At 51.7% G+C, this 13,463-nt stretch overlaps 1 protein-coding gene across 9 annotated transcripts in view; it reads left to right on the forward strand.

Moving 5' to 3' along the window:
- SYT6 (synaptotagmin 6) overlaps positions 1-13,463 on the forward strand; it is a 99,680-nt gene that overhangs the window by 41,906 nt on the left and 44,311 nt on the right. For 7 of the 9 annotated variants that reach the window (XM_073896106.1, XM_073896102.1, XM_073896103.1 and 4 more), the window contains exons 4-6: positions 3,292-3,412; positions 7,845-8,016; positions 9,193-9,343. In XM_073896106.1, the coding sequence (XP_073752207.1) occupies positions 3,292-3,412; positions 7,845-8,016; positions 9,193-9,343 (444 nt within the window). Of the gene's footprint in view, positions 1-3,291; positions 3,413-7,844; positions 8,017-9,192; positions 9,344-13,189; positions 13,259-13,463 lie in introns of all 9 variants that reach the window. The other 2 variants (XR_012379310.1, XM_073896105.1) reach the window with 2 other exon arrangements.

A 13,463-nucleotide genomic window follows, 5' to 3' on the forward strand; every position in this document is an offset into this window, starting at 1 on the left:
GCCCTGCAGAAAAGAGGGGGGGCCCTGCTGGGTTGGTGCGCCCCTGGAGGGAGCCATCCTTGAGAGCGGTGCAGAGCGCTGCGCTTGATTCCATTTATCCCGAGAGATCTCCCACACCCCAAGCCAGTCTGCTGAGTCCATAAACAGATTGACTCGGACTCCCCCAAATAAAACAGCCCTTAAAAGGGCCACTCTGCATCGCAGGATGACAGTGACAGGGAAACCAGTCCCTTCAGAGGGGCCACAGGATTCCTTCCCAGGCCCGACCCTGATGGCAGCGTTGACGTGGAGAACCACTCCTTCCAGGGCTCTCCTGGCTAGGATATGACCGTGTGTTTCTACTTGCATTCATGTGGCTCCTCTCATGCTCGGGGCACCTCCGAAGCACGGGTAGGTGTAAAGCAAGGCCTAGCCCCAGAGGGGCCTCCAGTCACCAGGTGCTGGTGGGAGGGCATGGCGGCAGCAGAGGGCGGACTTGGTAACACCTGTGGCTTAGGGGCAGAAGGTGCTGCAGGGGTGTGGGGGAGAGATGGTCTCTGTGGGCTGGACTGTGGGTGAGGATCCCCACAAGATGCATAAGATTGTCTATGCCAAGATAAGAGGAGGAACATTCTGGCAAAAGGGACTAAAGCTACACCAGCCCCGTGGAGCAGAGGACTGGCATAGAGAAATAGAGAAAATAATCAGGTGAGGTAGTAAGACGGAACCCCATTGTTGAGGGGCCTCAATGCAAGCTAAGAAGATGGGCCTTGATTCCAGAAGCCAAACAAGGGGAGCCACTGGGGTGTTCAAGCAGCAGGCTTGATCTATATAAATGGGCACCAGAACACTCATTAGTCACACAAGCTACTTAACTTGGGCCGGCTACTTCCCTTCACCAAACAGTCCTTTCCTCCTGTTTGCAGTGGGGATCATAAGAGCACCTAGCTTGTAGGGCTGTGTAAGACTCACTGAGATCATTTGGCAACAGACTTGGCATATGGCAGACACATAAGAGTGTTAGTTCTTCTCGCTGTTACTGAATCCGGGAGGTTTCTCTAACTTTGGGCAGGAATGAACCTAGGAGGATTATGAGGGAAATAGAGGGAGCCGGGGGCCCCTTGTACCTCAGTGCCTTGGTCAGAGATAGAACTTTCAGCCAGGTGCACTGGGGACCTGCTACATGATGGGAAGGTCACACTCCCTCAACACCATGCCACAGGGCCGTTTCCTGTGTCTCCCTCTTTGGAATAGGGGACCAGGGAGACAGGAGACACACCTGAGGGAGATGGGGACGCTGGCACCTTCTTCTAACTGGTACACCCCACGAGACCATGTGTGTGTTGAGGGGGGGACTGTGTCCTCGCCACAGAGCATGGAGCCAAGGTCTAGAGGAGCCAGGGTCACGTTGGGGTACTCCCTGGGTCAGCTGGAAGGTGCTCCAAGATAGAGAGTTCGAGGAGCGCTCTCCTGAGTTGAGAGTCCAGCTGCAACTCCCACCAGCTGTGTAAGCCTGGGCAGAGCTTCGAGACCTGAGTTTGAACACTGAGCTCTTGAGACTGTGAAGTGGAGGGAATAAGGACAATAGCCCCCGCCTCACAGAGTTGATGCGTGCAGAGGGGCTCGTGGGTGTGGGTCTCACCTCCCGGCTGTGCGGCGCCTCGGGGTTCTGTGTGCTGGAGGGCGTCCCGCCTCTACGGAGCGTACAGCTCTGCCCCAGCCAGACCCCCTCCTGGGGACCTGGGGGGTTCCCCTTCTGCTACTCTGGGATTTAAAGACCAAGACTGAATCTCGCGCTAGGGCGAGGGTGGGTACCAGTTCTCCCTAGAGGAGAGCCCTGGGACCACATGCTCTGGAAGGGGTTGGGAGAGGCTTGGATTGTCTCCAGCTGGGGCCAGGTATCAGGTGTCTCTAGGAGTCCCCGGTCAAGGGGGGTTCTTTGTGAGGAGAGGGGACAAAAACCTTGGTGTCACCCTTGACTGCTCTCTTTCTCACACTTCACCTCCTCAGGGAGGCCTTCCCTGGCCAGCCTGTCTAAAATTCAAACAGCTAAGCCTCCCCCTATGTGCATTACACATCCTCCTTCCGGTGCTTTACATTTTTCTCGTTGATACTTTGTGCGGTCTTTTTATCTGTTTTTCTTGTCCTGTGCCCAAGTAAAATGTAAGCTCTGTAAGGGCAGTCAGCGGGGGGGGGGGGGGTTTATTTTTTTTTTTCCCCTATTTCTACACCCCAGAACAACACCTGCAGACAGCAGGTGCTCAGTGAACGTTTGTTGATTGACTGAACGAATGAATGAGCCAGTGGATGGCCCCATGTGAAATCAGAGCCACTCCAAACCCTGCCCTCCTCCTCCACCCAGGGTCGGGGGTGGGGGCGCCAGGCCGGCCTCAGAGCCTGGGGGGAGGTGTGGCAGCAACAGCATCCTCCTTTATCAAGTGGGGAGCAGGCAGAGGAAGCAGTCCGGCAGGGTGCTATTTAACTTGACAGGCAGACATTCGTACCCTGTTCGAAGTTTTCGTCTTCCCCGTTACTGAGAAACTTCCTAGGATTGGGAGCCCCCGGGGGTAGGTGAGGTAGCAGAGCATATACTCCCTGGCAGGTCGTATGTGAAGGATGGTCACACCTGAGGGAAAAAGGACAAGATGGACCCGAGACGTGGAGACACGGCGCAGACCTGGGATGGGGAGCGCACATCTCCTCGGTGGGCCGCACGGCCCGAGCCAGGTCGCAGTCCCTTGTGCTTTTGTGCCGCGGTCTGGAAGTTAGAGAGCTGCGCAGGTCTCTGGAGAGGGGGGGATGCTGCTGGGCAGAGGGACTGGCGAGGAACGATGAGCTGAGGGCTGGAAGCAGACCTGCCGGGAGAGAGCCCTGGATGGCCGGAGCGTGTCTTGTGCAGGACGCTGTCATGACCACGGCCAGGCAGGGGGCTGGGGTGTGGGGTCAAGGGGACCAGTGGCCAAGAAGGGCGAACCGGAGGGGAACGGGGCTGGGCCACTCCGGGGCTGCCGGGCTCGAGGCTACAGCCGAGGGACACACGGCGGGCAGGGCAGGACGCAGCAGGGTGGCAAGGACCGGGGCCCGCGTCTGAGCAGAGTTGAGAAGGAACAGTGCACGGGGCAGATTCTACTGAAGACGCAATATCGTTAATCATCTATTCCCAGGTACTCCCAGCATGGAGGCCAGACCCTCGGGTCCAAAAGACGTGGCACTTTGCCTCAAAGAGCCTTCTCCTGGGCCCCAGAGTGGCCCGCAGCAGCGGCCCTGGGAGCCGTGTGCCCCTCATCTGCCCTCTTGTCTGCTTCTTTGCAGGAAAGTGTGGATCTGGGAGAGATCATGTTCTCCCTGTGCTACCTGCCCACAGCCGGCCGGCTCACGCTCACAGTGATCAAGTGTCGGAACCTCAAGGCGATGGACATCACAGGCTACTCAGGTACCTCTCCTCCCCAAGCGGCCTGCCAGCCACCCAGATGTTAGGGCCTGGAAAGATGCTTAGAGAGAAGGGGGAAGAACTGTCAGTATTCTTAGAATTCTAAGAAGAGGAGCACCAGCTCTGGATTCCAATCCCAGTTCTGCCCCTTCCTTGCTGTGCAATGCTTTGATTTCCTAATCCGAAAAAAATCACTTACACAGGTTGCTTTAAGGGATAAAGAAGTTCACTCGTTTAAGTGCTTAAGAGTTGTGCCAGACACATAATATACGCTCAGTAGACATTAACTACTCCTATCATTTTCCCTCAAAGGAGAGAGAGAATAAGAAGTAAACACCTAGGAGAAAAAAAAAAAATAAGGAAAACCTTTCTAGTTATACGAGGCCCCAGGACTTTCAAGGGTTTTGTCAAGTTTGAGTGTGTAAATGTTTGTAGGTCAGCACAGCCCCCCCGGCAGCCCCGCAGACCTAGTCAAAGGGGCAAAGCCACTGCAAAGCCAAGTGTATTTGTATTTTGAGTTTTTCCTGCAGGGCTCCCGGCCCCAGCCTCAGCACCAGGATTGCTGTTAGGTACAGAAGCAGTCCTGTTCTAGCAACTGAGCCCATGCTTGCTTGGGGGCCACTGCTGAGACAGATATTTTTCCATGATTCTGTAAGTCGTTGTCAGAGAAGGTATTTGAGTTTTGATACAACAGAGGCGTAGCTTGAGTCCCAGGAGCCTCCTTCCCCCTGTCGGCTCACATTAGCCCGAGAAGAGAAATGGGGTGAAGTGTCCCGAAGAGCAGATGCGCAAAACAGCCTGAGCTGCCCTCAGAGTTGCAAATGTAGGAAAAGGCTTGTTTCCCTGGACCCATCACCCAAGTGGCTCTTCTGAGGAATCAGATTTCCAGTGTAAAACCATTCTAGAGGTGCCAGTTTTTCCTTTTATTCATTATTTATTTGCCTGGAAAACTCCTTAGTATCATCACAGTTGCCACGAAAGGGGATGGGTCCAGCTGCAAACCTCCAGGCCCAGGTGCAACTTGGTGTAGTTGGAAGGAGATGAGGTATTAGACCTTGAAAAATGAGGTTTCAGGGAAGGTGGTTGGAAAACGCTGAAGCAACGTGTATTTGTTGCCACTTTGACTCCTGGGAGCCTCTGCTCCCAGCCCCCACTGTCTCTGTGCAGCACTCGCGTCTTCCAGGCCAAAAGCTCCCCAAGATAGCGCCCACCCTAATGCCTCTCCTCCCACTGAAGCTCTTCGGGGGGGACATGGGGGGAGAGCTTAAAGAGCCTCTTCTGACATGCGCAAAGCTCTCAGGCCCCAGCAAGTCAGCTTCCTCCAAAAATACAGCCAATGTAGATTCCATTTTAATATCAAAATAAGTGCATGCTGAGGAGAGAAATTCACTGAGGACTCTCAAGGCTGCTGAGGGAAATAGGATTTTGCTGCCTAAGTCCCCACACTCTCTTCTCTGGTGTAATTAAATTGATGTGCTAGAGAGAGAGCTTATGGCAAAGCCACTGAGGTAACCATAAGGGCAGTTCCACATCAGAGGGTTGGGGGGGAGAGATTTTTCTTATGCTAAATTCTCATCTCCCTCTTGCAATTGACCCTCCTTTCTACCTGGATTTGGAATCTGCTATTAAATCTCAGCTTGATTCTGAAAATTCAGGGGCCCTCTTTTTGTTAGGGATTTCTGTCTGGTTCACAGATGTAAGCAAGTGTCTGGAACAGTGCATGCAACCCAACAGGCATTGAATGAATATGTTTTGAATGAATGAATGAAGGGATAGCATGAGGAGCCTTGTCAGAGGGTGGAACAGTGGGGGCATGCATGCCAGGGGCCTCTCAAACTAGATCTCCTGTTTTTGAGGATGAGTTTGATGTTGCCTTTGGCCCAGACTGCTTGGATATTGGGATAAAGCAGGGAATGAATGGAGCTTATTGCCTGTTCTTGATTTCTATGACATTGACCGCCAAACCTGAGGGTCTTCCTAGTCTCCTTGATTTAACTAGTCATGAATCAATTCCCCCTAAGCCCATCCACTGGAACGATGACAATGAAAATAACACAAAATAATAATAAGGATCAGAACACCACAAAAGGGTGGTGAGTAAAAGCACCCATCTCCTCCACAGCTGGTCTGTACTGATTTGAGTCTAGTGGTTTAAAGTGTAAACTTGGGAGTCAGACAGACCTAGGTTCAAATCTGAATCTCTCTAGCCTCCATCTCCCTATCCAAGAAAGGGGATGATGATGATAGATATTTTTTATAGCATTGGTGGGAAGCTTAAAAGACACGAGGTACATAAATCTCAGCACAATGCTTGGCAAATACTGAATGTTGAACTATGATGGTTCCTATGACTGTGGGGCTGAAATGTCAGGCTTTGCACTCCCTCCTTCAGTTGCACTGAACATCATAGGCTGTTAGAGAGCAAACAACCTCCAAGGTCTTATAGAGCCAGCATTCCACTGGAAGCCACACACTTTTTGCCCCTGGAGAATCCTAAAGAACAGTCATCTCTCTGCTTAGCCTCTTGGACAATCACGAGATTGATGGTTTCTTCAAGGGAGCTACACCCACTGAGTTTTATAAATGGATATGCCTCGTAGGAGTGAAGCGAGTTGGAGAAGGAAGCTGAGAATCTCCCAGTCGGTAATAAGGCATCTGCCTAGTGGCCTCCTGGGCAGGTGGCTCTGCCATATTTTTCCAAGCCTGGTGGCATGGGACTCTGCTGGGCTGTGGGAGCGCATGGAAATGGGCATGGCAGGTGTTGGGGCAGCACTCAAGCAGCCTCAAGCCTGAAGACACTTTCCAAGGCAGTGTCCACCTTATGGAGTGTATACGTTGCCATGTTAGTGATGGGTCTTGGAGCAAGCTTGCCCCACCTGACTGCTTGGGCCGGAACCCTGCCCTGGGTATATCCATAGAGAATGGAGTCCACCAACACCAGAAAGCTGTCTCACAGAGGTTCTAGAACTCTAGACTAGAGTTCTAGGAAGGACTCTGCCTTCCTTTTTACTGAAAACACCCATGAGAGAGAGGACCCTTCCAAGTGGGTCGCTGGAGACAGCAGGTTGATTAAACACCTGCTCTTTAATCATAGTCTCCCCATCTCCCTTGTAAACCCAAGTGCCCCCATGGTTAAAGCATAGCTGCTCTGGCACATTAGTTAGTCGGCAGCTCCTTTGGGTGTCTACAGCAATGCCTTCGAGGCTAGGCATTTCCGATCACATGTCGTAGTTCTCTCTAGCTTCCCCATAGCTAGGTGTCTCAGCTGCCACCTGATCGATGACCAGGGAGTGTGAGGGCCTGGCGGGTGCTCAGGTGCCCAGGACATAGAACCGCATGCCTAGGCCTCGGGGCGCTGGGCAACGGCTGCTCAGCCCACACCTCCTGATGGCTTCCTGGGAACCCTGGCTTCTGGGCAAGAAGTTGTCTCAGTACATCAGTGTCTCAAAAGCTGTTATTACCTCTGAGGCGCCCGCCCATTTCTGGAGCTGAGCAGCATAAATAACAATTACAATGGTGCCTAAGACACCTGGGCTATGAGATACAATAGGTGTCACTTCACTCGGATGAGTGGAAAATTGCAGGGTAGAAGGATGACCACGAAATACCTATTCAGAAAACTAAAGAAGAGACAGGGATGGGAGACATGTGGAGGTTCAGTAAAAAGATACCTCCTCTGGGGATGGAGAGGATCCAAGATCCCACTGAGCAATGAAATGTCACCAGGCTGTCCCGAATCTCAGGAAGCCGTCTTACTCACGGCCCCCAGCACAGCTCTGTCCACCTCCTCTGCCCAGAAGTGGGCAGGAAACGGCTTCCAGGGAAGCAGAGAGCAGGGCCCTTCCTGACGCCAGCTGGAAATGAGCTTGCTGGAACAATGAGACCCATAATCCTCTTGTCAGGTGGGGAGGGCACGAACAGTGTTGTGATTGTCGCTGTTCATTTACTCACACGCTGCTACTCCTTGGGTGTCATCAACTTCTGTTTTTACCCCCCTTATCCTTTGGCTGATAATGCCGACAAACCCCCAGAGGAAAGGACTCCAAGCAGGTGAAAGGAAGGGTGACTTGTTCAGCTTCACCACTCTTTGGAGCCAGCCGGCCATCGCCGAGTGGGGATGTAGGGCTGTGAACCGCATACCCACGGGCAGGTGTCCTGTCTGATTTGAGGCCAGCTTCCCCATTAGTGAAAGTCCATTAGGCACTCTCCCAATAATCCTGAGGTCGCTATAGACTCTGTGTTTTATTAAGCACGAAGTGTCCTCAGAGACAGGTGTGCTACATAAATACAAGGTGGTTTAATTATCTTAACAACCCACTGATACCATCTGATGAGCAACAGTAGGTCTGTGGCTTCCGTCCCTCTGCTGCAAATGATGTTCCAGGACATCTGGTTAACATGCTCCCTTCCCTTCCCATCACCCCCACTGGCGCAGATCCATATGTCAAAGTGTCCCTGCTTTGTGACGGGCGGAGACTGAAGAAGAAGAAGACAACCATAAAGAAGAACACTCTTAATCCTGTCTACAATGAAGCCATCATCTTTGATATTCCCCCAGAGAACATGGATCAAGTCAGCCTGCTCATCTCGGTTATGGATTATGATCGGTAAGTGCGGATCCCAGAGGGCCACGGTTCCCTGCCTCTCGCCCCCATGCCAATGCAGTACAGGGTTTCCTGGCCTTGGGCCTTGTGGTTCAGGGCTCAGGAGCCCATTGGCCTCAAATCTGGCTCTACCCAAGAAGGGTGCAGAAGTTTGAGGAAGAGCATGGATACCCTTGAGCAAAAAAGCTAAAGCTTTGCTTCCCAGTGGGCCCATTTCTGTCAGGGCCTCATCCACCCATCAGTTTCCCTGAAATTGCCCCTACTGATTCCCGTTCCTCCATCTGGCACCAAGTCTGATCACCTGTCCTCTCCATTTCTGATGCTGCTACCATTCCCACTGAGGGATGACCCAAGCCAGCCAATGCATGAGAGGCATGCCTTCCTAAAAGACCACTTTCTTCTGGGACCTGCCCTCTCTCAAGAACCATCAGTGGTTCCTGTTAATCCAGGTCCTTCCCCTGGTTTCTCAAGGCCTTCCAGAATCTGGACCCAGCATAATCATCCAACTTAATTTCCCCTTCCTTGCATGGATTTCTTCTCCTCCACTTACCCAAATCCTCTCTTCCATCAAGGCTAGCTCAAAAACGTTTTCCAATCCCCCCGCCCCCTGCCCCCAGCCACCATGACTCCTATCCAGTTGTCACTCCAGCTGAAGGAGAAAAAAACAAACAAACATGCAGTAAAGCCCCTATCCAGGATTTTTAGCACAAGTTCTTGGGCATAGTAGGTGCTCGCGGAACATATTTGGGTGATGACTGATGTTCTTGCTGAGTGAATAAATCACATTCTAGCCATTGGGAGTATGGAGAAATGGTGCTTAGAGCAGGGTGATTTATTTCCAAATGCCGATGTCTCGAGCGAGGGTGTGATGTGCTAGCTGAGTCAAAGAAGGGTAAAGACTGAAACTCTCCCTTTGCCCAAAGTCAGGCCATCTGCCCACCATTCCCTGAGATTCCAAAGTGGTTTATAATCTTTTTCTCATCTGTCTGAGTCAATGTCCACCCAAGGAGGCTGGGCAAAGTTTCATTGCCACTGGCACTCTGAGGCCCTGCCAAGCATCTCTTTTCAGAGCTCAGCATTCTGAGTTAGACCTGCCAGGCAGAATCCCAGACTCCAGGACCCTTCCCCTTCTGACAGCATGTCTGGTCAGCATCTCTGGGTCCTTTGTTTCTCCCCCAGAGTGGGCCACAATGAGATCATAGGAGTCTGCCGCGTGGGGATCAACGCTGAAGGCCTGGGCCGGGACCACTGGAACGAGATGCTGGCGTACCCGCGGAAGCCCATCGCACACTGGCACTCCTTGGTGGAGGTAAAGAAATCCTTCAAAGAGGTGGGTGAGGTCGTGCTCGGCCCTTGGCATGTTTGCTGCATGGCCACTCGGGCTGGAGAATGGCAGTCGGCGGCTGTGTGACCTCGCCTGCGTGGGTCCCTCCCGGGGTGCGTGGAGGCTCCATGCTTCTCGCCCAGTGTGTAAGCAGCAGGAGAGAGATGGAGGAAGACAGGGGGAAGCTGCCTGACGGAAAGCCTCGGATGTCGAGCATATTGAAAGCGACACTGAGTTCTAAATGGAAAATTAAAACTCGGAGGAAGCCTGCCCAGTGTCTCCATGGTGCCAGGCCCAGAATGCTTTCAGAGAGCACCCCCCCCGCCCCGCCCAGGCCAAGTCGGTCCTCAGGGAGAAAGCCCCAAGAGGGTGAGATCAGAACTTGGCAAGAAATTCTACCCCTGTCGAGTCACTATGTTCCCTGAGGCTCTAGCCAGGCAGTCCCAAGGCAGTCTTCATGGGCTCCATGCAGGTGGCCAGAGACAAGACCCTGCAGCCATGAATGCTGCTTCTCCCATTGCTGGAGAGAGTATGGCTTCGAGGCGTCACGCTCTCCAAGAGGATCCCAAAAGAGATGTAACACATGGAGCACTGCCGAGGAGTCCTGAGGCTTGGGCTCCAATCTGGGCCCCTTCGGACTTGCTGTTTAATCTTGGGCCAGTCATTTCTCTCAATGGCAAAGAAAATGTCCCTTCCAGTGATTCTGACAGTCGGCTCCCCTCCACCAAACTCCACCAACATGAGATCCTTCAAATTATCATCCTGGTTGCTCCCAGGCCTGCTTTTTCTCCAAGGGGTTGGGATGTGTGGGTAGCCAGGCAAGCTTGAAACCTCATTTTGAGGCTCTCATACCTCAATCCAGATCCCAGAAAGCCAGGTGGTTGTTTGTTCATCCTAGGCTTTAAGCCTAGGAAGTCTAGAGTCTAAAACTGGAAAATCTACAAATGAAAAATAAATAAATAAAGCTTTCATCCTTACACCACATGGCCCCTCAGCTTAAAAGCAGTCACCTTAAAAACAGTACCGTTGACCTTTGAACAACACAGGTCGAATTGTGTGGGTCCACTTGTGTGTGGATTTTTTTTTAGATAAATACAGCACAGCACTGTAAATGTATTTTCTCTCCCTATGAATTTCTTAATAACATTTTCTTTTCTCTCGCTTTATTATAAGAATGCAGTATAGAATTCCTATAACATACAAAATACGTGTTCATTGACTGTTTATGTCATCGGTAAGGCTTCTGGTCAACAGTAGGTGATTAGTAGTTAAGTTTTGGGAGAGTCAGAGTCATATCGGATCTTTGTGCAGAGGGTCAGTGCCCCTAATCCCAGTGTTGTTCAAGGGTCAACTGTAATCCCTTTTTTGGGCTTTGGGACACAGGAAAGGTGTGGGCAACAAAGCCAGAGGACCTGTCAGCTCTCCCTTCTCTTTTTGGTGTGGCCGGGCCTGTTTCTCCCTGCTTCCAGCGCTGTGAGGTATCTTAGGAGAGACTGAGGGCTGTGGGGGAGAGAGGGTTCCAGGAGCCAGGCTAATTGATTTACCTACTGAGGTGGGCATGCCTTCGAGGCCAAGCATGAGAAGTAAGGCATAGACGCGGTTCCTGTTCATCGGAAGCCTCCTGTTTCTAGCTTGTGGCTGCCTTGATGTTACCACAGCTGTGAAAGCTTGAATGACGGAGACCGGCCCCTCAGCTCTCCGGCTCCCTTCCCCCAGGGAGCCTCTGCCCGCTCTTATGCAGAAGGCTCTCTCTGCAGGGTGTGGGTGAGGTACCCACAACCAGCCTCTGCCTCCACAGAAGGCAGCTCTTGGACGGAACTGAGGATGACCTAGGGACCACACCTGGCACCTCACTGAATGCAGGCTTGATTCAACCAAGGGAGGGTGCCACGCCCCCTCTCTCCTCTTAAATCCCTTGGAGATATTTAAGAGTAGAATAAGCAAGCATACTAAAACGTTCAGATGGTTTAGGGGCAGGGACATGTAAGCTAAGTGGCCCCGATGGGCTACAAGGCTTCAGGCAACTCACTGCCCCCTCTGGTCTCCAGTTTCCTGGTTGGTAAATGATGGGGTCGGCTCTGTCATCTCTGCTTTTCTAGGAAACTCTGACCCTAAATCATGACGGGTGGAGCCAGGGAGCCCTCATGTGTTGCCAGCTCAGGGAGATAACCCTCCCCATGTAACTGGGCCACTCTGTCCACGCAAACTGAAGCTACCAGCCAGGGGCGGCTGGAGTTGGGGGTGGATGCAGGGAGCACAGAGGTGCCGGTCCTCAGTTCCAGAATCACTCCGTGATGAATACAACCTAATTAAGCCAAATAATTGATTCCAAGTCCTATTCCTTTGAAAACTCTGACTCACTAGTCCAGACTACAAAAGAAAGAAAGATAAAGTAGAATCAAGCCCTTGAAAATGAATATTTGATGAGACAGTAAGGGGAAAGTAACAGTATATGGAAAACGAAAAGAGAATAAATTGATTCATATCCTTTGGGTTTACTTTTTTCTTGACCTCACGCACGAAGCTCCCGAGCCTGCCCCTCCCCCTCTCATTATCCTACCATTTTCTGCCCAGCTGATCATTTCTCTGTATGAAGAAGCTGAAAATGACATTCATCTTGGCAACCTAGGATTTCACCTACACCTTTAGCACCCACAGTTTAAGTATCTTCGTAAAACTGCATCTAAAAACCTACCAGGCAGATACAAAGTAAACCCTCTTTGGGCTCAAGTGATGCATTGCACTCTAACATCTATCACCTCAGTTACCCTTAGAGCTCCCATCTTGCCTCCTCGCTTCTGTTCTGGACATCGAGCAAGAACCTTGCTCCTAGAATTTGTTTCCCCCACTTGTATCCTACATAAAGAAATCTCCCGCTCCCGGGAAGATAAACGGCATCACATCCATAAAGCACTCTCTATTTAGATTGTACCTTTCTTCGAGGAGTTTCGAGTGCTGTGATCATTTCTTTTTTCTTAATGAGAACAGAGGGCACCCTACTTGCTCGCTTGTTTGGGGTTTTAAAATAAGGTTGAGGGGAACAAATGAACTGAAAAGGTATTTTTCCCTGCTGGGATGTTTTCGCGAGTAGGATCTGATCAAGCCCCAGCGAGCATCCTTCCCGGCAGCAGCGGCAGTGGTCCCCTTCCCTCTGAGCACCCCTGCCCGGTGCTGCGTGTCATTGCTGTCACCGCACGCAGAGCCGAGGCTGACCAGCAGCCTTCCCCAAAGGCGTTCTATCAGGAAGGGCCAAGTGGAGATCAGCTTCCAGAGATTTCAGATCTCTGAGCGTGACCCATCACAGAATAACAGAAGGTCTTACTGGAACACAGACGTCCTGGAACGATCACCTTCCCAGGTGCCAGGGAGGGCCGGTCTTTGGGATTTCAGAGCCACTGTGATAAGCCTGCTGGAATCAGTCACCATCCCATTGTCCACGAAACCCATTTCCGTCCTCTGTTTATCTTCACAGAAACAGTCAGGGGCTGCCAGGGAAGCCAGCGTGCCTTCCTCATGTGTCCCGGATTAGCAATTACGCTCTGTGTGACTTGGGCTATTATATAAAGAAAAGAAAGGTACTCTGTGTGGCCATCTTGCTTTTTCTCCTCCGCACTGGCCTATCAGTCGGATTGTTTAAGTGGCATGCTTACCCAGGGGAGAAGCCAGTAATTACATGTACCGTTCACCAACACTATAGGCTGGTGCAGAAAAAGTGGAACCCCTAAAACAAAGGTGCGTTGACTGAGAACATTGGTGATCATCTTGTGTCACCTTCCGGTTAAGAAGCACTTGAGTCAGAAGTCACAGTGGGCTCAACAACCAGGCACTTATTTATTTAAAATATTTCACCAGGGAAACCCTCGGTTGTGATTTCATTCACGTGGACGCTGCACGCAGAGAGACTGCCACCTGGAGTTAGGAGTAAGTACCCGGGTGTGGACCCGAAGAGGTTAGGCTTCCTCCTACACCGTATGTCTCCTTCTCCCCTTGCTGTGGCCGGATGCTAAGGTGGCAGCAGGATGGAGTGAAAGGAGCAGTGAGTTGGGAGTTAGGAGACCTGGTTTCACATCCTGGCTCTGCCCCTAACTAGCTGTGTCTTGACTTCTCTGTGTCTTGGTTTTGTTAC

This window comes from Callorhinus ursinus, unplaced genomic scaffold, assembly GCF_003265705.2.
Source record: "Callorhinus ursinus isolate GAN/ISIS: 27379988/994484 unplaced genomic scaffold, GSC_fseal_2.0 scaffold9, whole genome shotgun sequence".
NCBI classification, from domain to species: Eukaryota; Metazoa; Chordata; class Mammalia; order Carnivora; family Otariidae; genus Callorhinus; species Callorhinus ursinus.